This window comes from Martes martes (assembly GCF_963455335.1).
Source record: "Martes martes genome assembly, chromosome: 14".
Taxonomy (NCBI): Eukaryota; Metazoa; Chordata; class Mammalia; order Carnivora; family Mustelidae; genus Martes; species Martes martes.
This window is the reverse complement of record NC_137902.1, coordinates 56,324,850-56,344,723: the sequence shown is the minus strand read 5'-3', so window position 1 is coordinate 56,344,723 and position 19,874 is coordinate 56,324,850. Positions and strand designations below refer to the sequence as shown.

Below are 19,874 nucleotides of genomic sequence, written 5' to 3'. Positions count from 1 at the left end.
TGCTGCTGGGGTGATGGGTCCTCTGGGGGACTCCGCAGGGCAAGAACGTCTCTTCTTGTGGCCACAAGGAGCTGAGCAGGAGCTGCCTGCCCAGTTGCCAAGAACAGGACAGAAACACAGGTTCCCTAGGCCGCCATCCGTAGCTTGAGGTGGGGCTGGGCACTGAGGAGCCTGGGCACGTAGGAGGAGGGGCTAGGATCTTGCCAAGGGGCAGGAGGTGGGGGTGGTGGTGAGTGGGGGGCGCTTTTAGGCTCGCATACACCCTACCTGGCCTGCGTTCTCCTTGGCCTGAGCAAGAAAGGAGCACAGGAGCAGGACAGGGAACTTGGTGTCTACCCCAGTTCTCTTGCTGGCCAGTGGTCAGCTTGGCCATTTGAGGAACCTCCTGGGCCTCTGATTTTTCCTTAGGGCATTGGAAGCTATGACACCTGCCCTGAGTTTTTCGACAGGGTAGTTTGAGGACCACTATGAAAGTGCTGGGCACAGTAGAGAGGCCTTTGTAAAATTGAAGCCATGTGAACACACCCACCCACATTACAGATGACAAAACTGAGGCACCTACAGGATAGCAAAGCCAGAGGCAAACACGGGTGTCCACGTTACCCTGTCCGTGCCTCATCATTGAGCCAGGCAGGGTCCTGAGGAAATCCAAGGGTGGCTCTTAGTGCGAGTCTTAAAGGCAGGTTCTGGAGGAAGTAGGAAGGTGGGCTTAAGCTTTCGAAGGAGCAAGTGTTTATGATTCCATCCCCCACCCCCACCCCCCACCCCCCCCCGCCCAGGTATGATTCCTTTTTGGAAAATGAAAAAGGAAAAATGAAAAAAAAAGGCAAAAGGGCTGTATGTAAGAGTGTTTAGGTAGAAAAACTGTCTTAGTCCATAAAACTCTTAGCTCTTCTCTGGGAAGACTAGGGGAAGAACTTAGACTTTTTACTTTAATGCATTTTTGTGTTGTGTGAATTTTTTAAATAATAAGTGTATAATGCTTGTTGTGACTATAACTTAACTGATAGTTTAAAAAAAAAACAACTAATAAAACACGTACAGCGTTTCAGAGGAATTTTGCCAGAGTCTTTAATTTGCGTGGTTTTGGGCATATGGCTGCGCTACCTTTAGTGGTCTTTTCTATAGAATGGGGCAGTAATGTTCGGTAATCAGTGCATTTCTCCTAGGTATCTAGATGAAAAGAGTCAAGGACCTGTGACTGTTGGTAAGCCAGGGCATGGAAGGAGATGACCTCCCTTTTGGTCCTTTAGATGGGAGGATGGGAAATGTTATTTGATGTTTACCTTGTTCTTGGCACATTCTTAAAATTCTCCCAGTAGCTCCCCGAGGTGAAGGCATTATTATCCCCTTTAATGGTGAGGAAGGCAAGACTCAGTCAGGTTAAGTAACTCGTCCAAAGTCACACAGCGACGAAATGGCAGATCCGAGGTTCAAACCCCATCCCCTTCCTCCCTGTTCCGTGTTCTTTTCAAGGTGTACGGCGAAGCCCAAAACGAGGGCCTGGAAGACTTGGACTCTAGACCCTGCTGTTGCCTCCAAACCATGAGAGCTAGTGTGAGTCATGGGTCTCTGTCTCCTCGACTCTGAAATGGGGATGAGGCTGTCCTTCCTGCCTCTGTCCCCAGGTCATGGTGGTGGAAGCTCATGTTACTCGTGCCTCCCTCATGCCCGGCCGTGGCGTCCATGAGCTCCTTTCATTTCTTTCTGCAACATCCACGCGGGTCAATGTGTGTGACAGTCCTGTGTAAAAAGGCCAGAGCCCTCAGCAGATGCAAACTGTTATCCAAGTGACACTCGTCACCCGGCCCCCTCCTCTCCTGAGTCAGCCTCGCTGAGAAAGAGAAGTGAATCTGATGTTGAAATCTCTGTCCTGTCCTGAGGCAAGAGTTTTTTTAACGCTGGACCGCCGGCCGCACTGTGGAGCGCCTCCCATGGAAAGTTCACTCGGGAGGCGGGTGCCAGACGCCTGCAGCCACCCCAGCTGCCCTGCCTTGTTCTTGGTCCTCGGGGGAGAGCAGAGGACGGAAGGAGTGAAAAATGTCCCTGGCCATGTCCCCGTCCACGAGGGGGTCAAAATGCCCGGGTCACCAGGGGTGACCGTGCCTCCTGGCCACGAGGGCGTGTTCCCTTGGGCCTGTCCTGTCTTGAATTGGCATTTTGTGCATGTTCTGTTGGGAGCAGGAGGTGGGGCCGAGGTCAGATGCAGAGATATCTGCGTGCAGCCCGGAGCGGGGCCCCTGGGTTCTCTCGTTAGCCGGACAGCTCTGAGCAGAGAAGCTTGGTGGGGGGCCGTGCTCTCTCTTCCCACGTCTCCTCCTGTCTCTGCCGTGGTCCAGCTTCTGGAGCGGCTCAGAGCTTCCAGGCCTTCTTGGTCCACACAAGGGACCATCCAGGACAAGGATTTGCACAGTATTAGGGCCCCTTCCCTTCAGGGGATGGTGAAAGGTGCCTGGAGCCGTGACTAGGGTCTTTCTCCGTCCTGGGCAAGAGTCTGCGGGACCCGGGCCGCCGTGCGGTGTCCAGGAGCCTGGCATCTCCCCATGTCCTTCATAGTCCGACCAGAGTCCTGCATGCATGTGTCAGACGCCATGGGCGAGAGGGAGCACGCTGGGACCCCGAGGGTTCCTGTCAGGGCTTCCTGGGAGCCTCTGGCCTGTGACAGACCATCCAAACGCTGAGGCTGGCGGCTTGCAGCCTCTGGAGGTGCTGTGCCATGGCCTCCTGTCGCCAGAACATAGAGGGGAGAGGGTTGGAGGCATAGGAGGGGTTCTTTGGGCACCAGCGTGTGGCCAGAGCCACCGAGCAGCAGCGGTGTGTGCACGTGGCCGGAGCGGGAGGGACGCGGGGAGGAGGGGCCCGATCTGGAGATGCCGTGGAACGGGAATAGAGACAGAGAAGTTGGAAAGACCAGACTCTGGCCACTGGCCAAGTCCCCGAAGACCAGAAGTTGGCCTTTCTCAGGTCTGCCTCCCTCTGCCGTCCTCTGCTCCTGGGCTCCCGGCCCCACCGAAGGAATAGCCGCTCTCTTGCTGCATTTCTTGTGGGGCACAGCCCCAGCGAGATCCGGAGCACGTGGGCAGGCGGGATTGGCCCGACACCTGTCCTCCTTCCTGCCACCCATGACCTAGTCGTCCTTCCCAGGTGGATGGGGCAGTGCAGCCTGCTGCCAGGCAGGGCCGGTCTGAACGAAGGAGTGAGGCCCCTGGTTTCGTGAGGTGCTGGGCTCTCTGGGCCCCTGGGGACTGTTCCACAAGTGTCCCCTGATATGGGCTTTGCTCCAGTGTCTCCTGCGCTGCTTAAAGGGGCCTGGTCCGTGTGCCGTGGACCCGCTGAGGCCTGCACCGGGTGCTGCTTGGCTGTCCAGCCCACCCCCGGCCCAGCATCTGTGCTGGTTCAGAGGCCCCTCCTGAGCTCCCGAGGACCAGTGGAAAGGGCTCCCCTTGCTTACTCTCATTCACATGACGTCCAGGAGGCCTCAGGCCCAGTTCCCACTCTTGCCCCAACTTAAACCTTCTTTTTGGATCCTGTTTCCACATCTCTCCAGAGAGAGGTTGTCCCACATGATGATTCATGAGCTTGAACCAGAGGAGGAAAGCCTCCTTTCCGTAGATGCTTGGGGGCTGGCTTGTCTTCTGTGTCCTCAGCCTGCTTCCTCCTCTGAGCTTCTAGGCTCTTTTCGGGTCTCGGATCAGTGTCCCTGTGCTAACCTGCACCTTGAGTCAGGGGGCAGGATAGCTGTGGAGCTGCAGGGAGCCTTGGCTTTTCTAGATGCTTCTTCCTGTCCAGCTGGAAAACCTCAGCAGCTTTACTTGGGTTCGGCTTCCACAGAATAGGGGAATTGGTCTTCCCTGAGGGATGGGAACAATTAGAGGGAGCAACGTCAGACTTGCAGGTATGAGACCTGACCCTCTCGATGTGTCTTTGAACTAATCACTTTGCTTTGTGGAGCCTCAGTTTCTGCATCTGTAAAATGGGATCAAGAATGTGTCCCTGGTGGGGCTGTTTTGAAGGTTAAAGGACTTACTGGGTATGAAAGTGCTCGATCTGCTGTGAGCCATAGGATAAATATAGAATAGTAATTTAGCACTTAGTATCAATTAAATTGCTCCTTTGTACCAGGCATCCGGGTGAGTTCCTTTCTCTAGGGAACTCACATGTTTTATCAGAGGAGATAGACCCATCCATAAATGCAGCACGGAGGGTGGGAAACGTGATCGCGAAAGCATGTCCCAAATGCGGGAGTAGCAACGCGACGATTATCGATTAGTACCCGGTCTTGCCTCTGCTCCCCCATTCTCTCCCCAGCAGCCGGCTTGATCTTGTGGAAACACAGATCTCATTGTTGAATACTCCTGAAAGTCATCCCAAGGCCCTCTGTGCTTGGGATCAAGTCTAAATTTGTTAACGTGCGTTACAAGATCCTACACAATTTAGCTCCTCTCGGTCTTTTTAATTGCCTCACTTTTTACACTGTGCTCGATCCATATTGAATTTCTTTCTGTTCCTTGCACACACTGCCCCCCCCCCCACCTCACCATCAGCCTTCACACATGCTCTTGACTGTGCCTGGATGCACACTCTGACATCACGCCTCCGGGAAGCCTTCTCAGTAGACTGCCGCTCCTGGCACTGCTCACACACCCTTGTTTCGTGACTGCCTCCCCCCCGCCAGACTGTGGGCACCATGGCAGCAAGTTCTGGTCGTCTGGTGCCAGCCTTGGGGGTAGAATAGAGCGGAGCGTGTCTTCTCCTGGGGCCGTGATTCTGGCAATTTCTACTTGAGCTCTTGGTGGTTTCTGATTGCTCTTCTCTGCAGGGCTTTATTACAGAGGGAAAAGGGAAAGGTGGTTGTGGAAGGAGAGCTTGGGGGTGGGGCAGGCTTGTTTCTGGCCACAGAGGACACTGGGGGGCTCCTGCCAATGGGCTGATGGTTTGTGAGACAGGAGACAGGCAGGGCTTGGGGGAGCATGAGGCACGGAGGCCAGAGTGAGAAGAAGGGTGCCCCAGCTCAAAATATGCAGAAAAGACCTAGGGCTGGGGACTCTGTGTCCTTGAGTCAGGACATTTCCAGTCACCCTGCAAAGTGAGCCCGAGATGCCATTCTCAGAAGCAAATAAGCATCAAGGTCTTTGCAACCTCATCGGGTCATAAATCTCTCTCTCCATCCACCGGGAGTCTTCCGTGTGCAAGACTGCGTGCAGGGCACTGAGTGGGGGTGGGGGGTCAAGGTGAACGGAGCAAACACTGGAATAGGGGACAGGGGCAGAAAGCTGTGATCCAGGCTCTCCCGTGCAGAGAGATCAGTGCTGAGGGAGGGGTCCTCTCCAGCCTGAGGAGCTCCGACACCCGCAGGAGAAGGGGAGGTTTGATCTGAACCTGGAAGGGGAGGGGAGATCTGGAGAGCTGGAAGGAGAAGGAAGAGCTTTTCGGTGTGAAAGCCTGGGGACCCACCAGGAATAGTACAGGTGTTTGGGCCAGAGTTCAGAGAGCCTGAAGCCACACCTGGAGAGGGTTGGTGCCTTGGACATGGAAGACATGCGAGGCTTTGAGCAAGGGAAAGAATGAGCGGGGTTGACTTCACCAAGGAGACCATGGCAGTGGAGTACCAGATGGGGTGGAAGGGAGTGAGGTTGAAGATGGAAGACCGTTCCGGTGAGTGACTGAGGAGGCTCAGGAAGGAGGAATGAGAAGTCCAGGCACGTGGCTTTCGGGGTTTCCTGAGCCGAAGAGAAGCAAAAAGAATGAACAGTGAGACAAGAGGGCTTAGAGCCTGGGTACACAGGAGGGGCCCAATAAATACTTCTGGAGGGAGTAAACGGGAACATACTATGAATGAAGATTAGCCAGCGACAGTCCAAGGGGTCTGGCAGTTAGAAGCCTTGGAACCCCGAGGAGAATGGGGAGCCCGGGAAAAGCAGCAGATTGGGTCAGTACTTGGGATGACTTGGGAGTGTGGGCATGTCAGCCCCGGCCCATGTGTGGGGGATCCTGGGGGCTATCCCCATACCTTCTGGGGACGGTGGGGTTCAGGTCTCCCTGCTCTTGGGCCTGCCACCCCATGTTCTGAAGGATTCCAGCCCTTTGGCCACTATTTCTGCCTACCTAGAAACCGTGCCCAAGGAATCCCCCCAGCACCACTGTCTCATGTTAACACCGACGGCTCATTTTTCTTGAGCACTTCCTGTGTTCTAAGTGCTTCTCCGTCTCAACTGATCTTAAAACTCCAAACTCTGTGAGTTAGATCCTGTTTATCCAGTCCATTTTTCAGATGAGGAGGCTGAAATTCACACAGCTGTGAAGTGTTGGTGCTGGGAGTGGAAGCCCGCGTGGCTGGCTCTGGCACCCTCGTTCTTAGCCTCTGTGACACTGCCATCCATCTGCGGGTGAGCCGGCCCCTTCTCACAACGGAAGGGAGTCATGGGTAGGCTTAGGGCACCTCCGGTGCGTGCTTGGGGATCGAAGGGCAACTTCCGTGGAGCATTCAAGGATTGGAAAGGACTGGAGCTACCTGGTTCATTTTGCAGGAAGAAATGGGGCTCGGACCATTTGCAAGACTGCTCTGAGGGGCATGGCTGATGGCATTTGTGTGACTGCCCATCCCGTCGTGTGGTGTGTCAGAACTTGTGGGAGCTGGATGGCCCTACACAGGCGGGTACCTCGCTCTTGCCCTGTCCCTCCCCAGCCAGGCTCAAGCTGAAATGACCTCCTTCAGGCTTCACCTCACTTGCCTTCCTTATTCTTCCCCCAGATTGACAAGTATCTCTATGCCATGCGGCTCTCCGATGAAACTCTGATAGATATCATGACTCGTTTCAAGAAGGAGATGAAGAATGGCCTCTCCCGGGATTTTAATCCAACAGCCACAGTCAAGATGTTGCCGACGTTTGTAAGGTCCATTCCCGATGGTTCAGGTGAGTCTCTCACCCAGAGATTGGGCTCCGAGAGCTGAATTCTCCGTGAAAACATCCTGTCTACTGTCTTCTCATTTGTTCATTTATTCCCTCACTCCTCCACCCATTCATTCGTCCATCCGTCCATCTGTCCATCCAGCACATGCCTGCTTAGTATCTACCATGTGCCAGGCATCGGAGATACCACAGTTGGATAAGGCTGATCTGCCCTCATTGGACCGAACTGTCTAATGGCTAATGATAGGGAAGGATCGTGTGTCCCAACCTTATAGATGCTGTGTGCATTGCTCTTATGTCTGTAGAACATGACAAGCTCCAGAAAAAATGAGTTCATTTTAGGAAAATCTCCTCATCAGGGCACTAAGACCTCCCTTCAGGTAAGTAGCAATCCCAGGGGCCAGCTGGGTATCAGACTTAGAGGGGAGATTCAAGTTCCTGTGTAACAAAATGTTACAGATGGGACGTGAAGGTAGCCTCTAGAGCAAATGGCAAAGGGAGGTAGAACTGGAGAAAAAAATTCTCCTGTCAGTGTGCATCTGTGTAAGTTCAGTGCCCCACAAAGGGGAGTTGGGTGCTCCTCGTGGATCGTCTGTACCCCTTCCCCAGAGGAGTGGGCTTAGCTCCTCTTGGCAGAGCGGAGGCTGAGAGGGCACAGCTCAGCAGGCTCCGTGGAGCCGTTCTGTCTGACTGACTGCAGCTAGTAGTTTGTGGCGGGGGGCAGGCGGGGGGAAGTCCTCTGGTGGCCCCAGTGAGACACCCTCCCAGGAACCCCGCTCGGAGGGGTGTTTTGTGCTCTGGACTGGGGTTCACCTGCTGCACATGAGAGGGAGGGAGATGATGGGGAGGTCCTATTTCTCTCGGGTTGGGAGTCCACACCCTGAGAGCCTGGTCCTCACACCCCGCTGTGGTTTCTTCCCTGTTCTGGAGGCTTCGTTTCAAGCCTTCATTTGGAGCCTCTGGTACACAGCCTGCAGAACGGGTGTCAGGAAAACCACCGTTGTTGGCGTCCACCTAGGATGGGCAAGCACACACTTGCTGGAGCGGACCGGCCATGGTGGGAAGGTCCTGCCCTGTGTGCGGGGTTCTCTAGAAGCCCCGGATGAGATCTGGACGCCGACGGAGGCTGTGTGCTCTGTTGGCTCTGTGGCGCAGGTGGGGTTTGGTGTTCATATCTCCCTGCTTCTTGACTGTTGGAAATCTGTTCCACTTCCCTCCTTTTGTGTTCCTTGAGGTTGTGGTTACCAGCCGTTTTAACTTTGTAATAATCACCCAAGAAATTCTGGTCCCTGGAGTGATGGGGCTGTGGTGTGCCCAGGGTTTTGTCCTGACATCTCTGGCTTTGTGGTTCACTCCTGTTTTTTCCCAGCTCTGGGTGGTCCCGCATCTAGGAGCAGTGAGCCTTTCCAGGGTGAGCGGAGTTCTGTTGGAGACGCATGGCTTTGCCTGCTTCCGGCTAAGAGAAGGGGGAGAGGGGAAATAAAGGTGTGGGCAGCCCCTGGAGGGCCCCCACTCTGGCTTGGCTGGGGGCAGCGCAGAGGGATACCTGATGCCCACGGGGCACCTGATCCTGTGGGACTGGCCCAGGGCTAATGTGTCCAAGGACCATATGTCTATGCCAGGACCGTATGTCCCCTGGGGGTGCTTTCCTTTCCCCTTCCAGAAACCATTTGCAGAGCTGAGGGTCTCTAAGTGTGATCCAGCTATACGAGTCACCTAGCCATTTACCCCCATTGGCTATTTTTCAAAATAAGGCCCAGCATTCAGACTCCCTGGGGAAAAACCCTCTGCAGCCCTGCCTCAGACTTTCATAACACGTGCCAAGACACGGTAGGCCCTGAGCTGTCCTGCAGAAAAGAAATCTGTTGAACCTGGCGTACCTGCCTTTTCCTGTAACCTTTGCGCTTTTCTTACACATTCCATCTATTTTGAGGCACTTTATAGTTCGAATGGCTCTGGAATCTGTAGTGCACTGTGCTGTCATTGCACCGTAAAATGATAACGGCTGGTGTTCGCTCATTCTTCGTGTTGTGTAAAATGACGCCGTCTGACTGTTAGCTGTGTTCTCAGTGTGATGACATGTGCGGTAATGAAAGCCCACAGCCTGGGCCCCAGGCCTCCTTTTGAGCCTCTCTCTTCCCCAGTATGGACGGGCCGAATACTTAGGGCCTCTGAGGATGGGAGAGTGATATTGAGAGGCAACGAAACCAAAGCTCTGCAGTGATAGGACCCCCTCCTGTGCAGTCTGGGTCTGCCTGATGGCTCTCAGCGCCCTTCCCTGCCTCCCAGCGCCTTCTGGCTTCCGGTGGTGGGAGGCAGTCCCTGGTGGTGCTTGGCCTGCCAGCGGCATGTCTTCAGTCTCTGCCCTTGTCATTACAGGGCATTTCCCTCTTATGGGGATACTAATCAGATTAGGCTCCACACTCAGGGCTCATCTTAACCTGGTTACATCTGCAAAGACCTTGTTTCCAAACAAGGTCACATTTCTGAGTCCCAAGGGTTAGGACGTCAGTATATCTTTTTTGGGGGCGGGGGTGTCACAGTGCAACCCTAACATACCCTATGGCCTTGCTCCCCATTGCTGTTCCTAATATTGACGGTTGGGCTCAGTTCCTATGCCCTGGGGCCCACATTCCATTTGGAACCGACCCTACAGCCCACACAGGCATTGACACTGACTTGAAGGCCTCCCATACCTGCCCCCAGTCCCCTCCCTGTCCCTTTGTGGCCTGTACCCCCTTATCAACCAACAACCAGGAAGTCCCTTGAAGTAGTCAGAATGCAGACCTCCTTGATAGTAAACCATGGTGTCGTTCCCTTTTTAAATGTTAATCACTGCTTTAACTGTATAATTAGTCAGCGACAGAATTAGTGGTAATCCCAAACCACTGAGGGATAAATTGGACTCAGCTCGGTGGAGAGATGCCCCCACCTGCTAAGGGCGGGGTGACTTCGGAGTCAAAGGGAGAAACCTTTCCTTTCCTTTCCTTTCCTGCTGACCTTGACCCCAGGGAACTGACCTCAGAGTTTTAAAACTACTGATTTTTTGGAAATGTATCAGCACATTTTTACTATTTTCCCCCGCTTTGGACATCTTTTATGGGCAGTGATTTTCCTTTAAATTGCTCTTCAGTAATCTATACGTTAATTTTTTTTTAAATGCTAAAGTGGCTTTTAGCTGCTGCATATCCTTTTTGGAGTAGGAAAGGTATGAATAATAAATAAAAGAAGGAAGATATTGAAGCCATTTTACTTTGGTGACTTGACTAAACAGAAGGTCCCTTTTCAGAACTGCGAGTCTCTGGGGACAGCTGACCCTCCACGTCTCGCTTCCCTCAGAAGCGCTCGTTCTGGGTCTCATTCATGAAACCTCCCCCTTTTTCTCCTCTTCTCATTTCTCAGTAAGGATATTGGAAATACCAGTTAGGTGGCAAAGTTTTTGAGGGTAAATTGAGTTGAATATTTCACTGTTTCTGCCTTATGGTTCTAAGCACGTGTTTTACCCAAAGGATAAGTTGGGAAATATTTGATTTGCAGTGTGTTCAGTTAATTTTGGGGGCCCCAGATCGGTCAGGGGAAAGAACATACCGTCTTTTCCCATGGCAGTTGGGCTGGTCACTTCCCTTTCTCTGTCTCTGTTTCCGGATCTGGGAAGATGATTGGATTGTCTTTCCACCCATGAAACCTGCGTGTCTCGGATTCTGGTTGGGTTTTTGATGAAGGTGTAGGACTGTCATCTGAGTAGCTGGGTTGCAGACATGCAGGGAGAGCCTTTGCATCTCACATACAGAATCAATTCATCCAACAGGGCAAAGGTAGGCATTTCCTGAGGGCGGGCTTTCTGTTTGCCCTGTATTCCGTCTGGTGCAGACCTGGACTTGAGAGAGACATCTGTCCCTGTGTTTGTTTTCCACTATTTGCTGGGAATAATGGTGTCATCATAAAGCGGAAAGCCGCCGGAGGCCCTTCAGATGCTTTGTTTAATGAGCCTTGTCTGGAGGAGCGGTTCTCCTGGCTTCAGTGGAAATGGGCAGTGTGGGAAGAAGTTGTAAGGAGGAGGCAGCATGGGCAGGAAGGAAGGTTGAGGCCAAAGTTTTGAAGAGGTAGTTGGAGGGAAGCCCAGTGCTCTAAAAAGAGGCTGAACTTGAATTAAAAGGGGGGAAAAAAGCCAAACCAACCCAGAACACTGGATTAATCTCCGGCTCTACTCCTTATTATCTGTCTGACCTTGGAGGTGTCCCTTAACTTCCCTATGCCTCCATTTCCTCATCTGTAAAATGGGTTATCGGACCCTGCCTTCCCTGCCTCAGAAGGCTATAAGAGGATCGAACGAAAAGTGCTTTGGAAAATACCAACCACCGTGACAGTTCTAGTGGGTCGTTGTCCTCCTTAACGCTAGTGTCATCTAACAACCAACTTTGTAAGAATTTTCTGGGAGGGCCCTTCCCAGCTGATACAGCTGGTCACAGGAGCCCCACCATCAGGCCTAAATGTGTAGGTCTAGCCCTGGACAAAAAAGATTCAGAATTTTTCAGAATTCACTGGCCTCTCCGTGATGCTGTTAGGGGAGAAGGCAGAAAAAAGGGGACAGCAGAGGCAGGCTGTCTCACTCCCATCCCCCCGTCCCCACCGCAGAGGCACCAGAGCTGTGATCTGGGGCTCCTCTCCTCCTCTGCTGTGGGGGGATGGGACACCGAAGCTCTAATGGGGAACCAACCTGAGATCCAATAGATGCCCTTTGTTATGGAGGGCAAGTAGGCATTTGGGGGATTCCTTCCCTAATAAAGAGTGTCGGGCTCAGGAGCCTTGTAGCTGAAAGAAATCGAACTCAAATTTGTATGAGCAAAAAGAGCAACATTTTAGGTTCATATAACTGCGAAATCTAGTTGTAAGTTGGCTTCTGTATTCTGAGACTTGCCTGTCCCTTCTTGCAGTCTGGGTGCTGGCTGCATTTGAGAGCTGCCTCTTCCTTGGGTGGCAGACAAAGATGGCTCTGGCAGCTCTATCCCACGCCTGCCTCAGAGCTAGTGATCCCAGCCATGGTCTTGGAGAGGGTGATGATTGGCTGGCTGACTCAGGTCATGTGCCCATCCTGAGCCAATCATGATGGCCAAGGTGGGAGACTGGATGCTGCTGGATGCCCCTGGAGCTGGAGCAGGGGCTCAGCTTACCCCCAACCTCAGATGAAAAATGGAGAGGATAGTTATCTAAAGAGAGGCTAGTCAGCCACCAGAGTCCACTGGAAATCTTGTTCCCCTTACCAGATGTCATTCCTCGGTATCTTTTGTCATGGCAGACACTAGGACCAGACAGGCGTACGTTTGACCCAGACAGTTCTTTCAAACTAGCAGCCAACACTGATTCCCTGCCTTGTGTGAGCCTTGGGGAGTGGGGGTGGGGGGAGGGAGGAAGTAAGCGTGTTACATGGCCCTCACCTCCAGGTTGCTTATCATCCAACTGAGGAAGATAAGCCACTTACCCCTAGAAGATAATGAGCATCACAATATTTGCAAGTACGTGGGCGACTAAGAAAAGGGAGGGGCTCTGGCGCCACTATAGGTGTGACCAGGAGCAGGTCGTTTAGCTGGATTGGTTGAGCTTCCTTCTCCAGAAACCAGGAAGATGAGTTGATATTTGTCCCCTGACTCCCAAGCTGCAAATGTGATTTACAGAAGGAGGTGCCATTTCTCTGGGCAGTCACAAACATGCCCTGGAATCAGGGCCACTGCTCAGGGAGGGACCAGGAACCGCGCTGGGCTTGACCATGACCCCATGTAAACTTCTTCTGGGAAAGGCCCTCCTCAGATGGTCAACTCCCACTTGCAGGTGTAGGGAGTGTCCAGTGTTTAGTGTTTTCCTGACATCTCAAGGTCACCTTTTCTGGTTGCCACGTCAGACTCGAACTTCTTGGGACCCTGTTGACCTGTACTTGTTGAGAAGAGCAGGGGAGAGCTGGAGTGGACAGACCGCAGCGGGAGGCTGGCATGGAGCACCGGTCTTCGCAGGGTTGTGGAAGTGGGGCCCAGCCCCGTGTACCCGAAGGCCAGAGTCTTCTGGTTATTGGCAGCTGAGGTCATTTGCACTTTCCCTGCTTGAAAAACTTCAGGTCTGGGTCCCGTGGAGGTGCTGCCTGAAACCTGACTCCTTCCTGCAGCAGGGCCTGAAAGCTCTCACCTGATCTGACTTGGCACTGACCCCACTAACCGCGAGCTCCCCCCCCAGACACCTGGCCCCTGAGCATAAGAAGCTGCTTTCACTTAAGACCGTTGATTCACCTGGAAATGAGACTTTGGGCCAGGCTAGCAACCGAAAAATGGGTCATGCTATTTTTTTTTTTTAAGTTACGATGTAAAGTCAGTGTATAACAGGAAATAAATAAATGTTTATTTAAACATTAAAGCAATAAAAAAATGTTGAAACAAAGCAAAAAGCACCCATAATTTCATGCTAGTACAGTGTTTGCCTTTGTGCTCGTTCATCTGCGCAAGTGGGTTGGAATTGTTTGCTGCACAGAGTGTGCGTTGTCTTCACTGGAGAACGAGGCAGAACAGACCCAAAAGCCGCGAGGAGTCGCTGATGTTGAGGAACCCCAGAAAGGCGGCCATTCTGGTGGTGCCGGAGTCTTAGTCCACGGCGACCCCTGGGGGCCCGTGTCCATGATGTCTGTCCAGCAGGCAGTTGGAATCGTGGTAATGACTCCAAGCTTTGGGTTCACATTCTGGCTCTGCCACTTAGGTTGTGAGCTTGGGCTAGTCATCTGACCCCTCCCAGCCTTTACTTGCTCACTTGTAAAATGGGGATCACAGTAGTACCTACCACATAGGGTCGAGGGAGTTAAAAATAAAATGATGCATCTGAAGGACTTAGCAGCTGGAATGCATGGAGGCCCCGTGAATGTTGGTTGATGGTAAAATAAAGGCTTTTGATACTCTAGTAATTCGTCTTCCTGAGAGGAGGAGCAACCTTATACCAAATTCAGTTTTTTAACTGAGCACCATGGAGATTAGGGTTCTGATGGGAACCCTAAGAAAACTCTAAACCATGGTGCCTGGCGGGCCCAGTCAGTAGAGCATGCGACTCTTGATTTCGGGGCTGTGAGTTCGAGCCCTACACTGGGTGTAGAGATTACTTAAAAATAAAATCTTAAAAAAAAACCAAACCCAAATAAAAAAGCCCTCTAAATAGATTTGAACACCCCACAAAGTCAGGGTGAGAGTTTCCTACCGATCTGTGACACCTGCTTCTTGGCATTTTCCCTTGGTCTGTTTCCTTTGGACCATAGAAGCAATTTAAAACCAGTGGCATCATGTCGTAATATTCATACAATGGGATATAATTCGATCCCAGAAATGGATGCAGTACTGACACATGCCACCACATATACAAAGCTTGAAAACATCAGCTATAGAAGGTGAAAGAAGCCACCCACAATAGCCTAGCTCTTGTATGCGTCCATTGACACGAAATGTCCAGACTAGGAAGATCTAGAGAGACACATAGTAGATTTGTGATTGTTGGTGGATGAGAGGGGTTGCCAGGAAGTGGGGAGTGACGGCTCATGGGTACCGAGTGTCTATCTGGGATGCCGAAAACGTCCTAAAATTAGGTAGTGGTGATGGTTGTGTAACTCTGTAAATACACTAGAAACCCACTGGGTTCTATACGAAAATGGATGAATTGTAACAAATGAGTTAAAATAAGAACCTTAAAAAAAATAAGATGAATGAGTTCTATGCTATATGAATAATTTCTCAACAAAGCTGTAAGTTAAGAAGCCAACCGGCCAGCAGTGTCACTGCTCTGTGCTTAATGACCAATGAGTGAGTGAATGATTGGGTCACCAGCCCCTGTGACCAAGCATCTGCCAAGCATTTGCTGATCTTTCCTGGGTGCCATGGTTAAGATGCAAACAAGCCCAGGTTGTGGTTTTTTCCCTCAAGGAACTTGAGAGCGAGGTTAAGAATGGGGAAAATTCACTCAGATAATTCTTTGGTTTGTTCATTGACTCCTTACCACCCTCCTGAGCTGAAGTATTTGTTGAGCTCTTACTGTATATCAAACACCATTCTGAGTTCCAGAAATAGAGCAGTGTGTCAGAGCTGACAAGTTGGTGAAATCAAATACAAGATTTACAAAAGAGAGGCTTTTTTTTCTTCCTAACCATTACCTTAAAAATTGAGAAGAAGAAAGCTCAAGCAACCCAGAAACACCAAAACAATCTTGAAAAAGAAGAACAAAGTTAGAACACTTTCACTTCCTCGTTTCAAATTTTACTACAAAGTAACATTAATCAAGACACTGTGGTACTGGCATAAGGATGGCTGTGGATCAGAATTAAGAGTTCAGGGTATCAATTGTATATCAAAATTGGGGGAGGTGGGGAGAATTGAGAGTTCAGAAACCCATACCTGTATGGTCACTTGATTTTTGACAAAGGTGCCAGGACTGTACAATGAAGGAAAGAGCAGTCTTGCAGGAAATGTACTGGGATAACTGGATATCCACACATAAATGAACTAGGTTGGACCCCTGCCTCACACCATAAAGAAAGATCAACTCAGAAAGGATCAAATACTGACATGTAAGATCTAAAACTATAAAACTCCTGGTAGGAAATGTAGGTGAGGATCTCTGTGACCCTGGATATGGCAATGGCCTCTAAGATATGGCCCCAAAGGCACAGACAACAAGGGAAAACAACGGATACATTGTACTTCATCAAAATGGAACATTTTCATGCTTTAAAAGTCACCATCAAGAAAGCGAAAAGCCAATCCACAGAACAAGAGAAAATATTTACAAGTCCTATATCTGATAGGGACTTAGGTCTAGAACGTGAAGGACTCTTACAACTCAACAGTCCAAAGACAACCCAATTTTTAAAACAAGCTGGGAATCTGAATAGACATTTCGCCAAAGAAGGTAAAAAAAAATGGCCAAGAGACACATGAAAAGGTGCTCATTGTCATTAGCCAGAGAAATGCGAACCAAACTAAAGTAAGATGGTGATGAGAATTGAGGATGTGGAAGATTGGAACCTTTTCGTATCACGGGTGGGATGGGCAATGGGACGGCTGCTCAGACACCAGTGGCGGTTCCTCAGAGAGTTCAGTGTGAGTTACCACTGGCAGCAGTCCTATTTCTAGGTATATACCCAAGAGAAATAAAAACAGGGCACACACAAACTTGTGCAGAAATATCCATTGCGGTGTTATTTTTGACAGCCAGAGGTAGAAACCACCCAGGTGTTCCATCCGCAGACAAATGGGTAGATGCAGTGGGCTGTTATTTGGCTGTACGGAGATGACATACTGACCCATGCTACACCAGGATGTTGGCCACGGGCGGCCACATGCTGTGTGATGCCGCTCATACAGACGGTCCAGAATGGACACAGCTGTGGAGACGGAGAGCAGATTAATGGTTGCTTAGGGCAGGGGGGAGAAGAGGGTGCTTGCTTGAGAGGAAGACAGTTAAAAAGTCCAGGACTTCTTTTTGGAGGTGATGAAAGCACTCTAAAACTGGTGTGTGGCCCTGGTGGCATCACGGACGATGCGACAGACTGTGGAATTGCACACTTCAAGTGGGTGACTTGTCTGGTGCTTTAGATCTCAATGATGCCGTTATCAAAAAACAATGTTAAAGATGCTTCCCTAGGAAGATGAGATCCCAAGCAGACTTATGTCTATGCTGCTGTAGGATTGGGGACTTTGGGGACTATCGGGGCTCTGGGTGGCAGGGGGGGCTGTCACCCCTGGCCCGATACCCACTGGGTCAGTTGAGGATATCACATCAGTAGTAAAATTCACAGATTTTCGCTGTTTTTCTGGAAGCATGTGAGAATTACCAATGAGAAAGAGGATGAGGAATGTTAGATGGTGGCTCGATGGTTTGGGACCCTTCCCACGGCCGCCTTCCTTGCTGCCATCTGGTGGCCCTGGGTTGTGTACAGTGCCATCATCCGTGTCCCACTGAGGCACGCCTCCGTCAGGGCCCACATCAGACCTGAGGGCTGCAACCATGTCAGGCCATTTCCTCCTGCGTGACCAAGAGAGACTTCTGTTACAAGCCTTCCCCGGTACAAGCCTTCCCTGGGTAGAGACAACACAGGTGTTCCCCGGCAGGTGTCTGGATGGATAGGCAGTGAGGTAACGACATACAGTGGGTTCTACCAGCCACCTTCAGGAAGCGGGACACTCTGACACAGGCTATAAAATGAACTTTGAGACATTATGCAAAGTGAGGGAAGCCAGACACACAAGGCCAAGTATTGTGTGATTCCACTCCTGGAATCATCCATCCTGATGAGGTACATCCGTGGTGACAGCAAGGCGAGAGGCAGTGACCAGGGGCTAGGGGAGGAGCAGGGAATGGTTCTAGAGGTTTCTAGGGAAAAGTTCTGGAGATGGATTGTGGTGGTGATGCAGGCACAACATTGTACTTACCACTGCTTAAGGATGGTTCCAGTGGTGAATTTTATGTTACATAGGTTTTACCACAATTTAACCCCCTATCCCTCTTCCCATGGGGAGTGAGTGGGGGTGTGTTAGGAACTCCAGGCATGGGACCGACCTCAGGTATGGGGTGTTCTCGGAGTTGAAATGCTCTTTTTATTTTATGGCTAATGGTGCTGTCTGGCGGAAGGGGTTGGGCCTTAGAGAAAGCCTGGGTGGGCCTCTGAATGGAATTTGGCCCTCGCCTTCCCCTGCTGGGAGCTGGCCTGCATGTGACAGGCTGGGGAGGTTTCCCTGGCCTGTTTCCCAGGTAGGCAGTGGTCGGTTGAGGTTTGCATGGGGGAGGTAGGCCAGCTGGACCCTGTCAAGAGGTGGGCAGAGTGTGGGGCCTTCCCCTCACATGTGACCCTGATGTGATCCCTGTTGTCTCCCTGAACAGAAAAGGGAGATTTCATTGCCCTGGATCTTGGCGGGTCTTCCTTTCGAATTCTGAGGGTGCAAGTGAATCATGAGCAAAACCAGAATGTTCACATGGAGTCCGAGATTTATGACACCCCGGAGAACATCGTGCACGGCAGCGGAAGCCAGGTGGGTCCCTGCTCCCTTCTGATCGGCCCCAGTGGGCTCCTGCCTCCGGGAACCCGCCCCCCAAGCTCTGGTGTCTGAGCCCCTGGAAGGGGTCCCTCATGGATTCACGTGGAGAGGGGCTCCTGGGTGGAAGGGTGTGACCATTGAAAGAGAGCCCACTGTCTGGGATAATTGGCAGGTGGGAGGGGGGCCCCGGGAAGAGGGCGCCCGGCAGCTCTGTGGGTAAATGTATTCATTTCCTAAGGATCCTGGGGTTGGCTCCCTGGGGCAGGTTTCGCAGAGCGCTTGGGTGAAAGCAGCTCTTCTAAGTCGTTGGCCTCCTCACCCACCTCACTTGGGGCCCAGGCCTCATGTCACCTTGTGGGGCCACAGCAATTTGAGCTCGTGGCCCCAGGGCTGTTCAAGGGCTCCTGGCTACCCGATTGAATAGCCTCCTGAGAGTCCTTGGTTCAGAAAGGCACCACCTCCTTCCCTCACATCTGATACCTGAGGCCCGTCCCCTTGGTGGGGCACCCCCGGGAGGACTGTCTTCCTGAGCTGGCCAAGGGGCTGCGGGCACGATCGGAAGGGCCTGTTGCCCTTCCCCATCTCTCTGGCTGTGGTGAGCGGTGGGGCCCTCGCTTCCAGATCATGGCTTCCAGTTAGCCTGTGCGCCGTTAGCCCGCCACGCGTGGGGTTTGCTCCTCCCGCCCTCCCATAGCTGCTCCGGCCCCTCTGGTCTGGAGCTCGCCTCCCGAGTCATGGCTGCTGCCCAGGATATGTATTCAGAGCTCGCCAACTGTTTGCTTTAGGAAGGGTGTGTTCCCGTAAAGGTTCATGACTAAGTTCTCCAGAAAACTCATTTGTTCTGAGCTGGACTTTGAGATGGGACCCAGGAGCCTTCTCCTCTTGACTCTACTTTGTTTCTAAGTTAATGTAGGTGGAGTCTGGAGCCATCGCTCTGCCAGTTCCGTGGTTTGTTTGTTTTTTTTTTTTTTTTCTGTTCTGAGAGAAAAGGGCTAATCCTAGCCTTTCGTGTGCTCCTGGGGGCTTGGGTTCAGAGCTTTTCCCACCCGGTCGCAGGCAGCATTGCAGAGGACACTGTCTCCAGAGCAGATGAGTGTGTCACTCATTGGATGGCCCTGCCTGGAGGTTCCCCTGCTTATCCCCGCACGGCTGGGCTGTAGGAACCGGCCCATCTGTCCGATGGTGCACGAGGCCTGCCAGCTGCTGGATCTCCCAGTCCAGGCCGGCGGCTGCTGCCTTGTCCTTACAAGTGACCAGCAGCCTCCAGGTGGCAGCCTGCTCTTTCCATCGGGCAGCGAGTACTGACCTGTCACTCTCTGTTCCCACTGGCCTTGGGTTGAGCCACCTTGCTGCCTTCGCCCTCAGGACTGTCCCCCGTGCTGAGATGGTCCTGTATGCTTTGGCTTCACCTTTTAGGAGCAGGGCCTGTAAATTAAGGGGGTGCTCCCAACAGGGGCCCACCTGGCTGTATATTTACTTCCACAGTGACTACTTCTTCCTGCGCCCCTGTGACCGCCTCTGTCCCAGCGTCTGTCCCCATCTTCTCAGCTCCAGGGTCACTGTTTCCTGCTGTCTGCTTCTGCCCCTTCCCCTTTCAAGCAGTCTGCAAAGAAAAGGCGATGAGGATGATGATAAGATTAACGATGCTGTGTTATTATCGCGGAGCTGTGTGCTCACTCAGCTCGTCGTCCGTCCCATTTTACAGATGAGAAAACGGAGGCGCAGGTGTTAAGCCACCGCCCCCTGGGTCACACGGCTCAGAAATGGTGGAGCTGGGAGTTGCACCCACGTAGTCTGGGTCCGGTTGTTAGGGTTTCAGCAATGTGGACCACTCTGAGCCTGGGTCTTGTCTTTTTGTCTTTAAACCTTTTGGTTGGTGAGGAAATGTGAGGGCTGTGGAGGAGAGTTCAGGGGC

The 19,874-nt window shown here is 52.0% G+C and overlaps 1 protein-coding gene across 1 annotated transcript in view; it reads left to right on the top strand.

Moving 5' to 3' along the window:
• The window catches only part of HK1 (hexokinase 1), a 63,113-nt gene that overhangs the window by 11,113 nt on the left and 32,126 nt on the right, over positions 1-19,874 (top strand). The window contains exons 2-3 of the mRNA XM_080823469.1: positions 6,752-6,914; positions 17,805-17,953. Coding sequence (XP_080679595.1) covers positions 6,752-6,914; positions 17,805-17,953 — 312 coding nt within the window. The remainder of the gene's footprint in view (positions 1-6,751; positions 6,915-17,804; positions 17,954-19,874) is intronic.